Source organism: Mus musculus, chromosome 10 (genome assembly GCF_000001635.26).
Source record: "Mus musculus strain C57BL/6J chromosome 10, GRCm38.p6 C57BL/6J".
Lineage (NCBI taxonomy): Eukaryota > Metazoa > Chordata > Mammalia > Rodentia > Muridae > Mus > Mus musculus.
In genome coordinates, this window is record NC_000076.6 from 107103798 (window position 1) to 107126376 (window position 22579).

Below are 22579 nucleotides of genomic sequence, written 5' to 3' on the forward strand. Positions count from 1 at the left end.
ACAAGGAAACCCTCCCATAGGAAGAACACAATATCAACCAACCAACCAACCCCCCAACCCCCACCCCAGAGCTCCCAGGGACTAAACCACCAACCAAAGAGTATACATAGTGGGACCCATGGCTCCAATCACATATGTAGCAGAGGATGACCTTGTAGGGCATCAATGGGAGAAGAGGCCCTTAGTCCTGTGAAGGCTCAATGCCCCAGTGTAGGGGAATGTGAGGGCCAGGAGGCAGGTTGGTAGGTGGGGGAACACTCTCATAGAAGCAGAGGGAAGGGAGTTGGGATAGGGGTTTTCTGCGGAGGAAACCAGGAAAGGGGACAACATTTGAAATGTCAATAAAAAAAATTCAAGAAAAAAAGAAAAATTAATTAGAAGAGGAAAGAATAGATGTCAGATAATGAGAACTATATAGTTATAATAATTCTGGAACAAACAGGAAGAGAAGCAATCATACATAAAACCTACATTTTTTATTAATTAAAATTTTTTTACTCCATGTTTTATTCACCCCCCCATCCCATCCACCCTCCTACTATTCCACATCCCATACCTCCTCCACTCCCCTCTGTCTCCACGTAGATATCCACAACCCCCCACCCCACCTGAACTCTAAACTCTCAGGGTCCTCCAGTTTCTTGAGGGTTAGGTGCATAATCTCTGGATGAACACAGACCCGGCAGTCCTCTACTATATTGTGTTGGGGGCCTCATGTCTGCTGGTGCATGCTGCTTGATTGGTGGTCCAATGTTTGAGAGATCTTGGGGGTCCAGATTAATAGAGACTGTTGGTCCTCCTACGGAATCGCCCTTCTCCTCAGCCTCTTTTAGCCTTTCCTAATTCAACAACAGGGGTCAGCTGCTTCTGTCCATTGGTTGGGTGCTAATACCTGCATCTGATTCTTTCAGCTGCTTGTTGGGTCTTTCAGAGGTCATGATAGATCCCTTTGTATGAGCTCTCCATGGCTTTAGTAATAGTGTCAGGCCTTGGGACCTCCCCTTGAGCTGGATCCCATTTTGGGCCTGTTGCTGGACCTTCTTTTCCCCAGGCTCTTCTATATTTCCATCCCTGTAATTCTTTCAGACAGGAACAGTTATAGGTCATAGTTGCAACTGTAGGATGGCAACCCCATCCCTCACTTGATGCCCTGTCTTCCTGCTGGAGGTGGACTCTATAAGTTCCCTCCCTCTACTGTCAGGCATTTCATTTAAGGTCCCTCCCTTTGAGTCCTGAGAGTCTCTCACCTCCCAGGTTTCTGGTGCATACTGGAGGGTTCCCCAACCTCTTTTCTTCCTAGGTTGCCTGTTTCCCTTCTTTCTGCTGGCCCTCAGGGCTTAAGTTCTTTTCCCTCACCCAATACCAGATCATGTTCTCCTCTTTCCCTCCACTCCCTCCCAGTCCACTTTCCCTCCCAGACCCCTCCTTCCCCACTTGTGATAGTTTTCTTCTCTCTCCCAAGTGGGACTGAGGTGTCCTCACTTGGGCCATTCAGCTTGTTGAGCTTTTTGAGTTCTGTGGACTGTATCCTGAGTATTCTGCACATTTTTTGGCTAATATCCACTTACTAGTGAGTACATATCATGCATGTCCTTTTGGATCTGAGTTACCTCACTCAGGATGATATTTTCTAGTTCTATCCATTTGCATACATAATTCAGGATGTCTTTGTTCTTAATAGCTGAGTAGTATTCCATTGTGTAAATGAAACACCTTTTCTGTATTCATTCTTCTGTCATGGGACATCTGATTTGTTTTCAGCTTCTGGCTATCACAAATAGGGCCACTATGAACATAGTAGAACACGTGCCCCTGTGGCATGGTGGGTGATCTTTAGGGTATATTCCCAAGAATTGTATCTCTGTGTCTTTAGTTAGATCTATTTCCAATTTTCTGAGGAACCTCCAGGTTGATTTCCGGAGTGTTTGTACCAATTTGCAATCCCACAAGCAATGGAAAAGTGTTCCTCTTTCTCCACATCCTCTCCAACGTGTGTTGTCACCTGAGGATTTGGTCTTAGCTATTCTGATTGGTGCAAGATGTAATATCAGGGTTATTTTGATATGCATTTCTCTGATCACTAAGGACTTTGAACATTTCTTTAGGTGCTTCTCAGCCATTCGAGATTCCTCAGTTGTGAATTCTCAGTTTAGTTCTATACCCCATTTTTTTGATTGGGTTGTTCTTTTTTTGTTGTTGTTGTTGTTGTTTGGTTGGTTGGTTTTTGGTTTTTGAACTTCTTTAGTTCTTTATATATTTTGGATATTGGCCCTCTATCTGATGTGGGGTTAGTGAAGATTTTTTTTCTCAATATGTAGGTTGTTGATTTGTTTTATTGACTATGTCCTTAGCCTAACAGAAACTTTTCAGTTTCATGAGGTCCCATTTATCAATTCTTGACCTTAGGACATAAGCTAAGAGTGTTCTGTACAGGAAATTTCCCCCTGTGCCAATGAGTTCAAGGCTCTTTCCCGCCTTCTCTTCTATTAGATTCAGTGTATCTGGTTTTATGTTGAGGTCCTTGATTTACTTAGACTTAAGTTTTGTACAAGGTGACAAATATGGGTCTACATACAGACAGTCAGTTGGAACAACACCATTTATTGAAGATGCTTTCTTTTTTCCATTATGTATTTTTGGCTTCTTTGTAAAAGAAATCAAGTGTCCATAAATGTGTGGTTTTATTTCTGTGTCTTTGATTCTATTCCATTGATCAATGTGTCTGTCTCTGTACCAATATGTTGCAGTCTTTATCACTATTGCTCTGTAGTAAAGCTTGAGGTCAGGGATGTTGATTCCCCCACTGTTCTTTTATTGTTAAGAAGTATTTTCACTATTCTGGGTTTTTGGCCTTTCCAGATGAATTTGAGAATTGCTCTTCCCTTGTCTTTGAAGAATTATGTTGGGATTTTGATGGGTATTGCATTGAATCTATTGATTGCCTTTGGTAGGACGGCCATTTTTACTATGTTAATTCTGTCAATCCATGAGCATGGGAGATCTCTCCATTTTCTGAGATCTTCTTTGATTTCTTTCTTGAAAGACTTGAAGTTATTGTCATAAAGGTCTTTCACTTGTTTGGTTAGTGTTACCTCAAGATATTTTATATTATTTATTTGTGCCTACTGTGAATGGAGTTGTTTCCCTAAATTCTTTCTCAGCCAGTTTATCATCTGTATAAAAGAAGACTACTGATTTATTTGAGTTCATTTTATATCTAGCTACTTTGATGAAGTTGTTTATCAATTGGAGAAGTTCTCTGGAGAAATTTTGGGTTCGCTTATGTATACTATCTTATCATCTGCAAATAGTGATACCTTTATTTCTTCTTTACCAATTTGTATCCCCTTGATCTCTTTTTGTTTTCTTATTGTTCTAGCTAACATTTCAAGTACCACATCTTAAAATCAACATTAAACACACATGAGAAAATGTGAATTCATGTAAAATTGGGAGCATCTACAGAAAATGTGTACAAATGAGTGGTTTCACCCCAAAATCTCTTTGGGCTTTAAACCTCTTTTGGCTATAGTTACCAAAAGGTTGCCAGTGAAGGAAGTTGGGTGGTGGTACAATCATCCAATCTTTACAATTTCTGAGATTTCTTCTTAGTCTACAGCTTCTTCAAGATAAAATCTTAAAAGGCAAACAAAAAGACTGAAAAGAATTATAATAAACACACACAGATACATCATATACATAGTATATAGATAGACTATAGAATATAGATAAATAGATAGGTAGATAGGTAGATAGCTAGATAGATAATTGATAGATGATATTTAATAAAGCAATCATATTTTATGTGGAAACTGTATTTTTCTACCATTTTTATATTTCTTGAGATTGTCAACTTAAATTTTAAAATAATATTAAAGTTATGGTTGAATAAAAGGCAAGGATATAAACTTCAGCCATGATTATTTCTGAGTTATGCAATGTCAATATAAATTAAGTCACACCTAAGCAGTAAAACCTAAGAGATTATGTTTATAAAATCTCTCCTCTTTTAATTAAATCCCATATTTCCATTCAAACTCCACATCTCAATAAAAGTACCTTCCACATAGACAGAAACATAACATGCAAAGTTACACAGATAACTGGACTAATTATTGGTTATAATTTAAATTACTGAGACAAATAGAAAAGAATGTATCCTGCCCCTTTTTTTCCCTAGTTTCATCCTGAAACCATCAGAAAATAATGCCAGACAGGACTCTTTGCTACATCTTTGCTAACCTTCCACAGGCCACATTCATAAATGAAACACTTCCCATTAGCAGGTCAGTACTTTGAAGCCTGAATACAGTGCAGCCCACTTAATTCTCCAAGAGATCATTATCTAGCTGGTGCTAATCAAGGGCATTATTTCCCTTTATTCTCTCTTTTTGCTACCTATCTTTTCTCACCCTCTACCTTCCACTTCTTACCACCTCCACCTAAAAAGGAGAGACTCCCCAGAAGGATAAAATGAAAATGACTTGATTCTTTTATCTACTGAAGGGCCCATTAGATGGAAAGCAGCCACTGTCTGCCAGAATAGAATCGGTTTATAGTACTCATACTTCAACTGTCAAAGGCAATTCAGACAAGAGCTGGTTATAAAACAAAATGGACTTCATTATGTATAATTTCACAAGTTAATAACTAGATAGTCCCTATCACCTATAATAGTCCTACCTTATTAAATAGCTCATCTGTTTTGCTGCCTTGTTATAAACAAAATACTTTTTCTCTAATATATTAGATTGTTGTTCCAATTTATACTTTATTTGGACTTTAATCCTGCACCTGGGATACTACCTGGCTTGTAAAAGTGCTTGATAAATATTTGATGAATGACTAACTTATGAAAGAAAAAGTATAAATGAAGGGGGAAATGAATTAAAGAATAAGTAAATTACAGAGCCAAGAAATATACTTTCATGAATATGTCAAGCCCATAAATATTACACAAATATAAATACAAATTTGTGTATGCATGCAGGTACATGTGCATATGACTTATTTTTAAAGTTATGGCATTTATTTATAATAAATTAAAAATAAATAAAGAAGGATTCCCCCTGGTCAAGTGTGACAAGAAGTGAACCTGGTGCACCTTAGAATCTAACAAGTGTGAGTTTGCAGCCTAGATCTGCTGTCTATAAGCTAAGAACATTAGCCAGTTAAGTAAATACCCTGAACTATTTTTTTAACACTATCTGGTGTTGAAAAAGTAAACAACTATAGGATATACTGTTGATTTAGTAGTATATGTTTTGAATCCTATGGTACCTTAATACACACTCAAAACAACACATACTTATTTACAAGTATTCAGAGATTCTCATCCTGTGAATCATGACCCCTTTAGAAGTGAATAATCCTTATATATGGGTTGGCTAAGAACATCAAAAACCACAGATATTTATATTAAGGTTAATAAAAGTAGCAAATTTACAGTTATGAAGTAGTAATGAAAATAATTTTATGTTGGATGTCACAACATGAGGAACTCTACTAAAGGGTCAGAGCATTAAATAAGTTCAGAAGCACTAGTTGAAGAGAATTTTATTGAAGAATGTTATTATTTCCAGAAAGTATGGCCCTTTGGAATAATTAGGTATTTAATAAGAAAACACAATATTCTTGATTAAGTTATTTTCATTAATTATAAATTTTAAACTAAGAATTTTATAAACAAAGAAAACTTAGTTAAATAAAGACTTATCACATTGTACCTAATAACACTATAATTATAATTTTTAAATCTAACCTATAATTATAGACTTATTATTAATAATATATTAGACATATTTTAGAGATAATGAAGTGTTTACCATAGACACATGGAGATGTTAGAATGCAGAATTTTAAAAATGCAAAAACAAATTAAAAACTTGATATCTTTATAAAATCAAGTTTCTATACATGAAAGTAGTGTTTATTTCTCTAACTATAAGACAATTCACAATATACAGTAATTTTAAACCTATTCTAAGATTTATAAAATGAACATTTTTAATTCTTTTTTAGTGTTTGGTTCTTGATACAGTGCCACACATTCTAATACAGGGTGGTCTTAAATGTGTGAACATCCTCCTGCCTCAACCTCTGTAGTACAAAGATTAAATGTGTGAGCCATTAGACCATTTTAAATCATTTAATACTTTTCCTATAATAAAGTGATCTATTAACATAATATCAACCTAGCTCTGAACTTTCAAATCTTTTTATTCTATTATACTATAGCAGTAGTTCTCAACCTTCCTAATGCTGCAGCCCCTTAATATAATAACCCTCTTGTTGTAGTGGCCTTCATCCACAAAATTATTCTGTTGTTACTTTATACCTGTAATTCTCCTCTATTTTGAATCATAATGCAAATATCTGGTATGCAGGATAGCTTATCTGCAAACCCCAAAGGGAGCTGTGACCCACAGGTAGAGAACCACGATGTTCCAGCCTACTTTCTTACTGCATATTCATTTCTAATTCTATGTAACACAAACAAGTGAGACTGCCTTAGGTAGTAGGCACATTTGGTCTTGATGAACATAAATACTTGGTAGCTGTAAAAGACCCTCTACCTTAAAATTCAGGTAGGTAAAAAGTGAGCCACTTGACTCAGAACAAAGCTTAAACCCATGAAGAACTTTTATACTTAGACGCCTTTGAAGAGGGTTTATAGGCCATGTGAAAATCTAATTGAATGAAAGATTCAAATACTATCAGAGTGTAACTTACATTGGAGCTCAGATGCCTGAAATGATAAAGAAGGTAAATATGTATATAAGGCATATTAAAATCTTATCAACTGATGTACCCTGAACAACCTGCAGTGTTGACTTAAATATATGTTTAAATCTCTCTCTCTCCCTCTCTCCCTCTCTCTTCCTCTTCCTCTCTCTCTCTCCCTCTCTCTCTCCCTCCCTCTCTCTCTCTCCCTCTCTCTCTCTCACACATACACACACACACACACACACACACACACACACACACACACATATATATATATATATATATATATATATAGAGAGAGAGAGAGAGAGAGAGAGAGAGAGAGAGAGACTTGAATCTGAATCTACCATTCTATTACCTGGCATTGATTTTTTTTTAATTATTGGTATGAGAAGAGCACAGAAGGGCATGAGCATATATACAGCAGATGTCTATGATTAAGTAAAGATGAATACAATAAGCATTTTTTTCTTTGCCTAACTAGCACAAAGGATAACAAGATTGGTATCTTTTTTAGGAAATAACTGGTGAAGATTTTAGGTTAAAAATCATTAGTCACACTGGAAGGAAATAAAATGAAGAGAACATGTGAGTCAGCTCTAAGAAAACAAAGGGACAGGCTTAGCAAGGAGGCTGATCAAAACATGAGCTCAATAATTGCTACGTTTGCTATTGTTTGTTGTTGTAATTATGGTATGATGATTGTCATGATTGAGAGGTAGCACACCAGTACAGAAGAAAGGGGTGACTCAGTCACAAAATAAAGAATAATTGTATATGCATTTCCTTTTGATAAATCATGGACTCCAGCAACCTACTTCACATTTCGGCTCATCCTTAACATATTGAAATGAAGCATATCATCTTTTTTTAGATCATTCATTTCCCCCAAACTGCCACAATTTTTATTGAATAACATAAAAGTGATAGAGGCTACACTATCACTTATGACAGAGGAGCAGTTATAGATAGATAAATAGGAAGAGATATATGGATGACAGATAGATATGGAAAGAAAGAGATGATAGACAGATAAATAGATAGATGATAGATGGATGGATAGATAGATAGATAGATAAATAGATAGATGATAGATTGTAGAAAGATAGGCATGATGATATGATAGATGGGTAGATGGGTAGATAGTAAATAGAAGATAGATGATAGATAGATAGATAGATAGATAGATAGATAGATAGATAGATAGCAGATATGATAGAAAGATAGGCAGATAATAAATTGATTGATTGATTGATTGATATGATAGACAGGTACAGAGATACACAGATGTGTAGATTGTAGATAGATATGATAGACAGGTTGGCAGATAATAAAGTAGGTAGGTAGGTAGATGGTAGATAGATAGATAAATAGATAGATAGATAGATAGATAGATAGATAGATAGATAGACAGAGAGAGAGAGAGAAAGAGAGAGAGAGAGAGAGGTATGATAGATTCATAGATACACATAAGTATAGATAGTTAGATATGCAAGCAGGCAGATAGGTAGGTAGGTAGGTAGATATCTGGGTGGAGAGATAGATGGATAGACAGATATAAGCTTAAAAACTATTGATTGTAAAGACTCCTGAGAAATATATCTCTGTACTCTACTAAGCATGCCACTTCTCATGGTCTGTTTGACTTGAATCTTGCCTCTTGTATATGCAGAAGAAAGCATGTATCAGGACAGAGTTATGGGGGTGGCAAGGACTACTACATATAAATGTATTCGAAGGTAAACCAAACCAACAACTTTCATAACTACAAACACACTGTGAGTCCTAACATTTTAATGAGTGCTTGAAAAAAAATTTCAAATATTCATACTTAGATGAATTAAGTAAGCCATTTTTCACCATCTTCTCATAAAACATAACACTGAAGCATTACTGCACATGATGAATAATGTGGTCATTATAGATTTTCCTTAAGCCAGAAACTAATGGGGAATTCTTAGGATGAAGATAAATACTGTGTTCTCCTGCTCAGGAAACAGTAATTGTCAGCTGATTTAAAGCTCCCTCCCTACTGTTCGGTATGTTGGGCGCAGTAAAATACAGCTTGTTTTATCAGAGTGCAAATATGGTTGCATAGCTAGTACGAAATTTATCAAATATTTCTGCCATACAAATCCAGATATTTGTATTTATCTTATGCCACTAGTCTTTATATACATAAATAAATTAGTATTATATGTTTCAGAGGAGAACAGATACAAGAAGAATGAAATACTAAAATTAATTGAAATTGTTATAGAAGCAATTCAGTGTATTTAGAACAAAAGTAGGTTAGATTCAAATCTAGGTTTGTCATCTACTTGGGAGTTTTGGACATTGTCAGACTCCTGACAATGTCTGCACCTCCATTTCCATAGGCAGAAAGCTGTTTTTACATCATATGGTTGTGATAATATTAAACAATTAAAGTACTCAGCATTGTGCCCTGGGACTATGTGGCTATAACAAAGGTTGGCTGTTTTGTTTTAACACTGTCTGTGTTCATTAAAATATTTAATAATGGCAACCATCCTATACATTATTTCCTCTTAACCAACTATAATGAGATAATTTGTATCATAATAAAACTTTTAGAATCTCAGTAGCTTACAAAAATATTTGTCTGTCATTCGTGCTACCACATTGTGGTTCGGAGAGGATTTCCCAATGCACTGTATTCTATTCAATGTTGCTAGGCAATCTACATTTATTCAGTCCTGCCTGCTTGGTTAGCCACGAGGCTTAAATTTGTAGCAATGACATGCTTCATACTCAAGTGACAAGTCTTATTTCATTTACTACAATTATCCAAAGCTTATCACACAATCACACTTGTCCAGAGATACCTAACCTTTCCCCTCCACTCTGTGGAGCCTAAGGTAGAGAACACATGAGAGGGGAAGACACCAAACATTGAGGTATATCCCAGATGCTATTTACAATGTTCCCAGTTCATAATTATTTGGGACAAGGCAAGGTTGAGCAAACAGATCCAGGATTCTAGATCACAAATTCTATAACACTGAATAACCTTTACTTTTATTTTGTGCTAGCTACCAAAGGTAGGGTATCTGAGATTTCCCCATTGATGCGACTGCCTACCTTCATCTCATTTTGATTAAATGAAGAGTCAGAAAATTTAGTTTAGCTCTCAATTGAGAGTCAAAAATGAGAGAAGATAGAGAAAACAAAATGACATTAAATAAAATGTTGACTTAGTTCTCAGTGTCTATGCATCCATTAGCACAATGTTATTTAGCAAATGATCAATAATACAGATTTTATGTCTCCTCAACAATGAAAAGTGTTATCATTCCATCTTAGTTAACTTTTACAAGTGTCCATATAGATCAACAAGAGAGACTGAGAATTCTTTATTTTTCACTTCTCAATATTCCTTTTAAATATTAGCAGATATATATATTAGAAGTGTTATTATCCTAATAGCCAAACCTGAACAGAAGGTAATTCTATTATCCAAAGCTTACAGTTTTAGCTGGTTTTATATCAAGTTTGTTCATTTGCTATGTTAAGTCGGTTAAGCTTGGTTACTTACCTAAAATATATACAATTATACCCTACCCCTCTCTAGCTTAGTGTTTGAAAGTCCTTATGTTTCTGGCTTTGTTTGTTTGTTTGTATTTGTTTTTCTTTTTCTTCAACTGGATTCTTTCACACCCAGAGCTCTTGTACTTTAGGTTTTTTTAAAAAAATAATTTTTATTAAAATAGTAACTTATTTTTATCCACCACCACAGACCTCATTCAGCAACAATAGCAGAAAAAGCAAATATAATTAGCACCCTTGGAATAACAATCTCTTGCTCTGTGGTTTAGATAAAGGATTTGAGTTCTACACAAGTATGTTCATACCACTGTAATTTACAGAGTTTAGTGTGCACAGATATATTTATATTGATTATCTTGATTGTAAAGATCCATTGGCCTCCCAGAAGTTCTCCTGCACTGACTCTCGACAGGGAAAGCAATGATCTCTTCTATTAAATGGCTTCTAATTGCTTATGAAGGTGAATTTAAAAAAAATGAAGCAAGTAACTCTCACCACTGCATCTCTCTCTCTCTCCCTCTCCTCCTCTCCCTCTCCTCCTCTCCTCTCTTCTCTCTCTCTCCTCTCTCTGTCTCTCTCCCTCCTCTCTCGCTTTCTTCTCTCTCTGTCTTTCTCTGTCTCTGTCCCTCTTCCTCTCTGTCTCTTCTCTCTTTCTCCTCTCTCTCTCTCATCCCTATTCTCTGTCTCTCCTCTCTCTCCTTTCTCCTCTCTCTTCCTTCCTTCCTCCCTCCCTCCCTCCCTCCCTCCCTCCCCTCTCTGTCTTTCTGTGTCTCTCTCCCTCCCCTTTCTTCTGTCTCTGCCTCTCTCCCTCTCCTTTGCTTTCTCTGTCTCTCTGTCTCTCTCTCTATTTCCTCTCTTTTTCTCTGTCTCTGTTTCTCCCTCTTCCTCTCTGTCTCTTCTCTCTCCCTCTTCTCTCTCTGTCTCTCCTCTCTGTCTCCCATTCCTCTCTTTCTCTCCTCTCTGTCCTCTCTCTCCCTCTCCTCTCTCTGTCTTTCCTCTCTCTTTTTTCCCTCTCCCTCTCCCTCTCCCTCTCCCTCTCCCTCTCCCTCTTCCACTTCCTCTCCCTCTCTCTTCTAACAACAAGGAGCTGGAACAAAGGCAAAGTAAGGTCCCTTGCAGGAGGCACTAAGAGTTCAGATTTTCTCCCCACACCTGGGAGTTGATCTGTCCCAGCTGATTGAATTTCCATTGTTCATTGATTGTGCTATTTGCCAGGCAATCCATCCTTGCTTATGTAATCGCAGCATTCCTGTAGTTCACCCTGTTCTGTCCTGAAGGTTCAGTAGTGTGACAGGCTGAGAAAATTAGATCCTGCACAGTACCAAGCTCCTGACCTTCAGAATACAAAATAAGGCCCATCTTTTAAAATTGGTCTTTCCCTGATGAGGTTATTTGAGGGATACTATTTCTAACAGGTGATATTTCATGCTGACCATGTGCCTTCTTAAAACATATTTACATCTGTAAAGATGGTTCATTTGAAATTTTAAGTACACCTGTACAGGTGTTATGAATAAATCTGCTTAATTTAAAGCTTGTCAGGAGGGGCCCCATGTCTCAACCTCAGACAAAACTCTCATTTCAAACTAGAATTGAAGATGAATGCTGAAACATAGATGTCAGGTAGTCCTAAGACACACACACACACACACACACACACACACACACACACACACACACACACACAGGACCTATGAGAAATAGTGTTTATGCTAATTAGGCTTATTTATTCTGCAATCTGTATATAATTCAGAAAATTCTGCACATGATAAAGACATATAATGTGAAAGGGAAATGCATATTGATAAATAGGAGCAACATTTTATATAATCCTAATGGTAATCAGATTTGTCTTAACAAACAGCCAATTCATTATAGAGAACAAATCACAGCCTAGTTTCATATTATTTTCTCTTTGCTTTGCAATAAACTCAAGTTCACAGAAAAGTTGCAAGCACAGGAAAGCTTGCTTCCCAACAAGTTTCTGACACAATGCCAAATGACTCCAGAATAAATTACCTCCTAATCAGTACAAACAAGGGTCCCCTGGAGAGCCACCATCTAACCATCAAATCGAGGAAACTCACACTGACATATGACAGCATAATCCTCAATTCCAGTTCAGGGTCTTTAATTGTCCTTAAAAAAAATGTCAATTAAAACAAACTATATCCAATTCTGAATTACCTATCACAAGTAGTTCAGGTCTCTTTATTCTCTTTTAATTTAGAACAATTTTTCTGTCCAAATCCTCCTTGAAATGATTCAAGATTTGGCACCCAGCTTCTGAAACAGTTGCCTAGGTATTTGTAGACAAAGATTCTGGGCTCTGATCCAGGACCACTGAAGTTATATTATAACTAACCATCTTTGCCATCCTCTAACTGGCTGTATGGCCTCTTGGGAAGATTGACTTCCACCCCTCCTGTGTGCAAAGCACATGAGCATTACTAACTCTGTAGCACCCAGTAAAACAATAATGGAAAGACATGCAAACCCATTTGTTTAGTCCATAACTTAAAGAGCATGCATTAAAAATAATTTTAAAAAAAACTATTTCCTTATCTTCTCTGCCGGGATCATAATGGAATGTTTTGCTGTTAGGCTCATTTGAATCATTACAGGGTATAATAAAAATAAATAAATAAATAAATAAATAAATAAAACCTAAGTAGCTCTGAATTTCATCTTCTAGATTTTGCTATCTTGTTTCTTCCAAGAACTTCCAGCACCAAAAAGAACAAAACACAAAGCACAAAATGTCCAGCTTGCAAAATCACTGCGTTCTGAAGCAATGAGTTTCCAAATAAACAAAATTCCTTTCCTTCCTAGTTTCTTCACTTCACCCTTGAAGCACACATTTCCCCCAAAGAGGACAGAAGAAAAAGGTAGCTAGTGAACAAATCAACTTTCACTTGACACAGAAACTTCAGTGAGCTGTTTTTCTGCCTCTCTCTCTTGTCACTGTCAAATAAGTCCACAGAAATTTTCTGCCTGCCAGCAGGTCACTCTACAACACACTGCTCTATCCTTGGCACGGCTCTCTCTCTCTCTCTGTGGCCATCGCCTGATTACACATCACAAAGTACTTTTGAGTAAGAATTAAGTATCTTCCAAACCGATATTCTTAAATCATCCCTTCTTTATTCTTCATAACATTAAAGGACACTCCTCTCTTTTCTGACATGTTCTTGAACAAGTTCTATCCAGTCCCATGACAGTCATTTTTATGTCTTGGATTTCTTCACAAAGTTTAATCCTTACATGTGGCCTTTCCCTCCCCCCTCCCATCCTGTTCTACTCCTCCCCTGTCAATCACTCAGTCCCTCCCTTCCTGTCCCTTGACCTCCTTTTCCCCCATAACTCCTTCACTAGTTAAAATATCACCTCTTTTCAACTTTTACTCAAATCTAAAATTCCAGATTAAGTTATTTCATAGTTTTCAGGCAATTATCTTTCATTCCCCAATCAACTCCTAAACTTCAATGCATGATTCGGTTTCCCTTGTTATGGTATCTCATTCCCAAGCCACCTGCCCTTTCTCTCCTTTAATGTTTCTGAGGCTCCTGTTTTCGTTCCTCCTGCTCATGCCTGGCTTCACTGGGTCCACCGTTAAGGCTCCTCTAATAGCTCTAAGCTTTGTACTCTACAACTACACAAGAACTACAGAAACATAAAGTCAAATGTGACCTAGAATGATTTTATCTCTTTAGCCTTAAGCATAACACTGTACTACAGCTTCTCTACTTTAGAAGAAAGTGCTTACCATGGTCAAAGCCAATGAGCAGAACAAGGAGAACATGAGGCAACAGAGGTGGGAACAGTAGTCAAGGGGGTTAGACAAATATTACCATACAGAAATCTTTCTCCCTCTCACCTTTCTCCCTCCCCCTCTCCTGCCCATCCTCTAACCCCGGTCTCTCTCCCTCTCTTTCTTAGGGGTAGGGTTTAGAGGTGTTTATAAGAGAAACTCAGACAAGCTGGGTGTGGTGGCGCACGCCTTTAATCCCAGCACTCAGAAAGCAGAGGCAGGCAGATTTCTGAGCTTGAGGCCAGCCTGGTCTACAAAGTGAATTCCAGGACAGCCAGAGCTATACAGAGAAACCCTGTCTCAAAACAACAACAACAACAACAAAACAAAAAACAAACAAACAAACAAACAAACAAAAAACTCAGACACAGAGCTCTTTGCAAAATGTTTAATTTCAGATAAAATAACCAAATATTTAAACAATATTCACAATTTGAAACACACACAGCCACACAGCACTGCTACCACCACCACTACCACCACCAGTACCTTCAAGGTTTCAAAACCATAATGGAAAAACAGAAAGAGCCCAAGGATAGACAAGGGTGTAAAGGAATGCTGTCTTATGAGTGAGACATGGGCCACAGCACTCAGGAACTCACAACTGTCCTGTTGGTGTGTACAATGTCGGAGGCAGCAAACAAACATTCCATCATAGATGAAGGAGGGACTGTCCATGGGACTCTTTCCCACCTGTGAAGTCATGGCATGAAGAGTGTAGGAAGGCATGGAAGAGATCATTGTTTTCATAGAGGTAGCCTCTGGAGTTACTTATGCTCTGATAGATAGCTTCATATGTGTGCCTTGGCTAAATACAATGGGTCACAAAACAAGATTTGTAAAATAAAATTGAAACTATGAAAGTGGGATAGTGACTTGGTGGGGAAAATGGGAACTGATGGAGTAGGGTAAGAATAAGAGATGGTAGAGAGAGGACTATAATAATCAGAGGGCATAATGTGCTTGTACAATATTGTGAAAGGATACATTGATAAACACACACAAACATAAATAAATAAAACATCACCTCAACCAGTCACAGTTATACGCAGACCTCCCCAGGGTTATGACCCAGAGCTTATGAAGCTGTAAATGCCTTGGCTCACTGCTACTCCACACGTTTTGAAGCCTCCAATAAGCCCGAATGGCCAACTCAGGGAAAAAAAAAAAAGCAACACTGTAAAATCCATGGTGCACTGTTAACTAACTTCCAAGGGCCCTAAGTCCTTCTTATCTCCAGGGATTTACCATGCTATGCTGTCTGCCACACAAAAATGTTCTGCTAACTTTCAGAGTTCTACTTAAAGATCTAGAATTCCAAGACTAGCATTTTTTTTCTTTAAATCCTTCTTGGCACACACTAGCTCATAAAAATATCTGCCCTGCTCTCTGCCTGACAGTTACACCCAGTCCACCCCATTATCGTTTTGCAATGATGTCCTTGATGTATCACCATCTTGAATCCTTTTATGACCTCTCCAGTTGTTTTCTCTATAGTGAAGACACAGTGAATAAGAGCTTGGTATCCTTAAAGTCTTCTGAGCCAATTTAAGACTTAGCAGGATTAAAGTATTGTACATTAAAACCAAAGCAGGAAATTAACACCTTGCACTTCTTCAAACCACACGATTTCCACTAGGAAATGTTAATCTAAATTAAATAATTTTCTAGTAATCTAAAGTTAGTCTCTTTCAGTTTTTAATAATATGTATTTAGTTTATATACCCTTTTTCATTTATAATACTTTTCAGTTTATAAAGATACACACTTGATTCTTATCCAATATCTGAGACTCTTATTTATTTATCTATTTGAGTTTGGAACACGCCAAGGTGGACCTGTAGAGACCAGAAGACAACTTTGCAGAATTGATTCTATCCTCCCAACAGATGGATTCCAGGAGTTGAACTGTTTCCCATATTTGGTGTTAGGTGCCTATACCCACTAAGTCATTGCATCAGCCTCCCAGAAACTGAGAATCTTAACACTGAGTATCATTTAAATAAATATGGGATAAAAATTGAATTCCGATGCTTCTATAGAGAAGAATCAATCTTGATAGCTCAGAACCTAAACTACAATCTGAATAAAGAACTAAATTGCCTAATACTGGAGAGTGGGGCAGTGGCATTTCAATTTCAGGATAGGCAAAAGAATGTCTAATCCTCCGAGAAAAAGGATCCAGAATGTCAACTATTGTGTTCCAAGATTAAAGACATTACATTGCTCCCCTTCTGATTACAATGCCCCAATGAGAGTCTCTCAAATAGAGACATTATCACCCAGAAAGCAAAGTATCAAGAAGGCGTGACCATGCTATGAGCAAAGCTTTTTGTGTTTCTGGTTGTTTTTTTGTTTTTTTGGTTGGTTGTTTGGTTGGTTGGGTGGTTGTTTGTTTGTTTGGTTGGTTGGTTTTTGTTTGTTTCTTTGTTTGTTTTGGCAACTTTAATCCACCGGTTTAATGTTGGCCTTCCCTGTTCAGTCATCTCAGAGCAAAGAGCTAGAGATGAATTTCAGTGAGCTTCTTATGTTGCGAAAAGTACATGACATCCTCAAAACTTATATCCCATGTTTGTATGCCTGTGCGTGTAAGATAGTCAGAGACTTTGTGCCATGTGTGTTAAGTGCTTTGACAGACCCACACATTCTGAGAAAAGTTTCATGATTAAAATGACAAGATGGGCTTTTACTGAAAGAGAACACACGTAGGTTGAGGTGAGTCCACAGAAATCAGACACTAAACCAAAGTACGTCCGCCACAACTGGAAACCTGAAGTTGCCTATAAGCAATCCCTCTGTTCTGCTTGAGAAAAGTAGGCAGTTACCTCACATCAACTCATGGTTACACTCACTTACTACTCAAATACAGCAATGAAACTCCTCTTGTCGAAAATGCTGCTATTGGACTATTGTCTTTAAAAATGCATGCTAACTCTACTCTAGGCACAGAGATACTTAGGACGGTGAAGAACATTTGCCTTTCTTAGTGTTTGGCCCTATTGGTAATCACTAACCAAACAGTAATATCCACAAATTATATAACAATACAGTATAATAATAGCAGTAACTCAAAAGGAAGCCATCTACTGAATGAAATGGAACTTTGCTGCCCCATCTCTGTCCACTTCAACTTTGCTACGCCAACCAAATGACTTCAGAAACACTGAATGAAACCTCTGAACTTAATGAGACTAAAAAATTGTATTAATCTAGGATGCCAGGAAAGAGGTAAGAGAGATCTTGACCCTTGAGTTCAAAGATGAATAATTCAGGTGCAACGTTAGCAAATGCTAGTGATCTACCACGGATTAAAATGATTGACATACAAATCTTCAAAAGTTCTTGTTAAAAGCAGTATGTTACTTGCACAACTTTTAAAATTTCCACTAAAAGTTTGAGTTTAAAGAAGAAAAACAAGTCTTTGGAAGGAGCTCTTGTGTCCTAAGTCACCTTCTGCCACGGGCATTAATTTTTCTTTCTTTGCTGTTTCTTGGAGCTTCACTGACCCATGCTGGGCCTATGGACTCACTTCAGTCTCTCTTCTGTCACTGCCATTGCCCAAGACTTATTTGACTATCTTCAGGTTTCAGTGACAGTATCCCAGTGACCTCTTTGTAAAATTGTTAACTTTGTTTATTTAGTGTGTGTGTGTGTGTGTGTGTGTGTGTGCGCGCGCGCGCGCGTGCGCACCTGTGTGTTACAACATGGATACAGATATCCCCTCCCCTCCCATAAAAAAAAAAAAAAAAAAACAAAACAAAACAAAACAACTTTTGGGAGTCTGTTCTCTTCTTCTGCCCTGAGAGTCCCCAGGACTGAACCTAAGCTGTCAATACTGGCATCAAGATCCTAACCTCTACCAACTGAGCCAATCTCACCAGCCCCCAGTGACCTTCTACCTGAAATCTTTGCATATTGGTTTTGTGGTAAAGGTAGCCACATAAGACTATTAGAGAGCAGTAATTTATGACAGATATACTGAGCTTTGAGAACAACCTTGGGTGATAATCTCTGTTGTCATATGAAGGGCAATAAAAAAGCTTCCTGTTCCTACCATGATTGCAAAATGAAAACTAAAAAGTTAGCTTTTCCACTAATAACAATTACAGTCTAATCCACAGGGTCACCCAGTCTTGTTTCTTTAATCAGCTAATCCTCAAACTAATGACTTGATTTTAAGGAAGAAAAAAAATGGAGATTAAGTCACAGGCAATGTGTTCCAGAGAGCTAACACTGTTACTCACCCATGGCTATATACTTACTGCCTAGTTCGCTGTCACCACAAAAAAAGTGAATGGATCATATACTACTAGAATAAGAAATGAAATTGTGTGTGTGTGGGGGGGGGGGGCATGTGAATCACCATGGAAACATTCCCACAAACAAAACCAAAAGGGAACAAGGCAGGATGAAGACGCAAAAGGGACTCCTCTCACTCTCATTACAGATTCTCTGTTCTGAGAATAAAGTCATCAACCGAACAGACAGAGGGCAGCTTGACCAATGCACTGCCCTCATCTGCTACGAAGCTCTTTTTTCAAATTTTACAGATAATATTTCCTAATAACTAGCAGATGGGAGAAGCCATATCCTTAAAGGGCTAGGCACCCAGAAACTCCATGTCTGTGGGCCTCACTCTCTCAGTAGCCTAAAGACACTTTTCTACAATGTCTTCTCCTTTGAATATAAAAGCAATGTTTGAAAGGATTTATAATTGAAATGTCAAGATGAAAGCTTTCTTCCTACTGTGACTCCATGGGTCACCTGGCCTCTATCAGCCCCTAGGCAATCCTGGGGTTTCATACGCACAAGCCTATGGTACCTAGCACACTATCTAATCCTCCTTTTACCCCAACTCCTTTCTCTCACTTCTCCAGATAACACAGTTACAGTGTCCGTTACTTCAGGCTCTCTGGTACCCCCTTGAACTTTGATACTAAGATCACTTCAGCTTTGAAATGATGAGATCTAATCTTTCCAGGGCTTGCTCAGCCCTTCCCCCTTTCTCCCTCCATAATTCCCTAGTCTATTACACACTCTATATTTGTTTACACAGGATCTCCTCTTCTAGTCAGCAGAGTCCATGCAAGCCAAGCCTTTGTTTTCCTGAGCCTTTGTTTTGGTCACTTAACTTCATCCCCACTGCCAAGCAGGGCCTTGGCAAGTCAACCTCTGTGGCACTGGGATCACCCTAGATAACCAAGAACTTCAGAAAGAGAATGTAGGACAGCTATGAGAATGAAACCAACAAACAAGCAATAGCTGAAGGCATCGTACATTTTGATTTTCTTTTCATTCTTAGAACTTTAGATCCCTGGTCCCAGACCTTCCAGCCTTGGCATCTAAGAAGTTAGGAGATAATGGAAATGACTAAGACACCACTCACCAACTTGTGGAAGGCGGGTATCTGCTCTCTAGAGTTTTGGTCCAGGGCTTGTACCAACTGATCTGCTCAGCAGCTTTACCCCAGAATCTTTCGGGGTCAGCCACAGAGGCTGCGAAGTGGGTCTTGTACTCACCACCACTGCCGGTGGTCAGAGCCCTGCAGCCCCTGCCCCCAAACCCGGCCACCAAAGCCCTTCGGGTCACAGCGGCTCCTCTTACTGAAGGGGATCCTGGCAGAGGTGCCCCAAGCGTCCCGGCGCCTGTTACTTTGCGACATTGCAACCAGGATGGCTTCATACTTTCTCTCTGTCCCTAGCTGCAGTCGGAGCAGTTTGCAGTCCCAACAGCTGTGGCACTAGCCCCGAGGGGGAGCCTGCAGGAGGCGGGGCTAATCAAGAGGTGAGCCCCTAGCCCCGAAGTTTGGAAGTCAAACTGAAGTCTGCGATAAAAACCGACCTGGAGTCAGCAAGAAAGCAACAGGCTGGAACGGAGGCCTGGGGAAAGTGGCCAGGAGTTTATAGGGGTTGAGTTGCGTCACCCCTAAATTCAACTCTTACACGCATTTTCAGCCCATGACAGTCACTTGCAATTTGACAGAGAGTTTAATAGGACTTAGATACACACAAAGACGCCTAGAAAAAGCCCAAAGGGCCCAATGGCTTATTTAAAATAAAGCATGTGTCTCTTTCCTAAAGCAAAAGCATATAACTTTGGACATTATAGTGAGGCTCTGGGATATCATTTTCCTTTACACATTTATTTCTTTGTTTAAAATTCAACTCAAACCCTACTTACTAAAACCACAAGCAGCTCCGGGGCATCATTTGTTCCAGGATTTCTTGGCAACCTAGAGGAGGTGTGGAAGGAGGGTTACCCAGCAGGGTTGGGGGGGGGGGCGTGTTTCCAGGAGTGATTGACAGGTCTGGCCACTAGCGACAACAGCCAAGCTGAGAGCAGGAGGCACCTGCCTGTCCATTCCACAGTATTTAGAGGCAGGAATACAAAGGACTTGGAACCTTTCCTCCCTTCTAACTCCCTTTGGAGTTATGCTGACTCTCTTTGAGAGAACACACGGTTGTGAGATTTCTTTGGAGTAATAAAAATACTCTTAAATCGAATATGGTAACCACACCATAACCCTGAAGAAACTAGAATTCACTGTAGTGTACCTACCCCTTGAGAGGGTGAATTGTGTAATGTGTGGGTTAAGTCTCAGAAGGCTATTCTCAAACAAATCAAAAGATAAAATGACTCTTAATAAAGACGAAGCTGAGAAAATTTAAAACACACAGGTGTGTTTCCCTGCCTGGCTTTTGCCTTTCTACAGGACCTGCCTTCTCTCACAATTCAATGAAAGTCACAATCTTTTGCTTTAATATCGTGCCAAGCCCACTCTGTTTTAGCGTCACAATATTTGAAGTTTTACGTGTAAAAATAATGTATTCTCAAGTCTTAGGTGAGAAATGGTGGAATGTCCTGGACCCTGTAAACAACCATAAATTCGAAAGCAGTAAACAAATGATCCTGCAGGCAGAAAATGATGCAGAGATAAAGGCTAAACTTTGCAAGCATGAATCTAATCCAAGGCAGGAGAGAAATAACTTTAAGTAACCCCCTCAGCTATTTTCCTTAACTAAGAAGCAAGACTCCACACCTTTCCTACCCACCCACAGCATGTTTTATTCCTCCCAACTTTCTTAGAAGACTGCCATCGCCTAAATCAAAATCCTTTCCATCTCTACCACCCCCCTCTTCCTACTCAATGCTGCCCTCTGACATACAAATTTCAAGGACTCCAAATTATTACCGTGAGATTGTTTTATAATTTCAACTAAATATAATTAATTAAACATTCACATATATATTCTCATTTGCAAAACCACACCACATAAGAACCAAACTGGGTAATGGTAGTGTTATGGACTCAGCAAGGACATAGAGAACTGGAGAAGAAGAAGGAGGAAGACAAGGAGGAAGAAGGAGGATGGAGGGGGTGCAGGAGGAAGGAGAAGGAAAGAGGAGGAAGGAGGAAGTGAGAGGAGGAATAAAAAGAAGGAGAAGGAAGAAAGAAGAAAGACAAGGAAGGAAGAGGAGAAGGAGAATAAAAGGAGATAGAAGAGGAAGAGGAGGAGAAAGAAGAAACCAAATGAAAGACTTGAAAGAAACTAGGTCTCCTAGCATATGTTTTTTATTTCTTTTTTTATCCATTTTTTATTAGGTATTTAGCTCATTTACATTTCCAATGCTATACAAAAAGTCCCCCATACCCACCCACCCCCACTCCCCTACCCACCCACTCCCCCTTTTTGGCTCTGGCGTTCCCCTGTACTGGGGCATATAAAGTTTGCAAGTCCAATGGGCCTCTCTTTCCAGTGATGGCCAACTAGGCCATCTTTTGATACACATGCAGCTAGAGTCAAGAGCTCCGGGGTACTGGTTAGTTCATAATGTTGTTCAACCTATAGGGTTGCAGATCCCTTTAGCTCCTTGGGTACTTTCTCTAGCTCCTCCATTGGGAGCCCTGTGATCCATCCATTAGCTGACTGTGAGCATCCACTTCTGTGTTTGCTAGGCCCCAGCATAGTCTCACAAGAGACAGCTACATCTGGGTCCTTTTGATAAAATCTTGCTAGTGTATGCAATGGTGTCAGCGTTTGGATGCTGATTATGGGGTGGATCCCTGGATATGGCAGTCTTTACATGGTCCATCCTTTCGTCTCACCTCCAAACTTTGTCTCTGTAACTCCTTCCATGGGTGTTTTGTTCCCACTTCTAAGGAGGGGCATAGTGTCCACACTTCAGTCTTCATTTTTCTTGAGTTTCATGTGTTTAGCAAATTGTATCTTATATCTTGGGTATCCTAGGTTTTGGGCTAATATCCACTTATCAGTGAGTACATATTGTGTGAGTTCCTTTGTGACTGTGTTACCTCACTCAGGATGATGCCCTCCAGGTCCATCCATTTGCCTAGGAATTTCATAAATTCATTCTTTTTAATAGCTGAGTAGTACTCCATTGTGTAGATGTACCACATTTTCTGTATCCATTCCTCTGTTGAGGGGCATCTGGGTTCTTTCCAGCTTCTGGCTA

At 38.7% G+C, this 22579-nt stretch overlaps 1 protein-coding gene across 3 annotated transcripts in view; it reads right to left on the minus strand.

Annotated features, from left to right (window-relative positions):
• The window catches only part of Acss3 (acyl-CoA synthetase short-chain family member 3), a 190248-nt gene extending 170284 nt beyond the window's left edge, over window positions 1-19964 (minus strand). For 2 of the 3 annotated variants that reach the window (NM_001142804.2, NM_198636.4), the window contains exon 1: window positions 19491-19840. In NM_001142804.2, the coding sequence (NP_001136276.1) occupies window positions 19491-19786 (296 nt within the window). In that variant the 5' untranslated portion in view covers window positions 19787-19840. Of the gene's footprint in view, window positions 1-19490; window positions 19841-19945 lie in introns of those variants that run through there. The other variant, XM_030245151.1, reaches the window with a different exon arrangement.
• Window positions 19965-22579: the final 2615 nt, after the last annotated feature.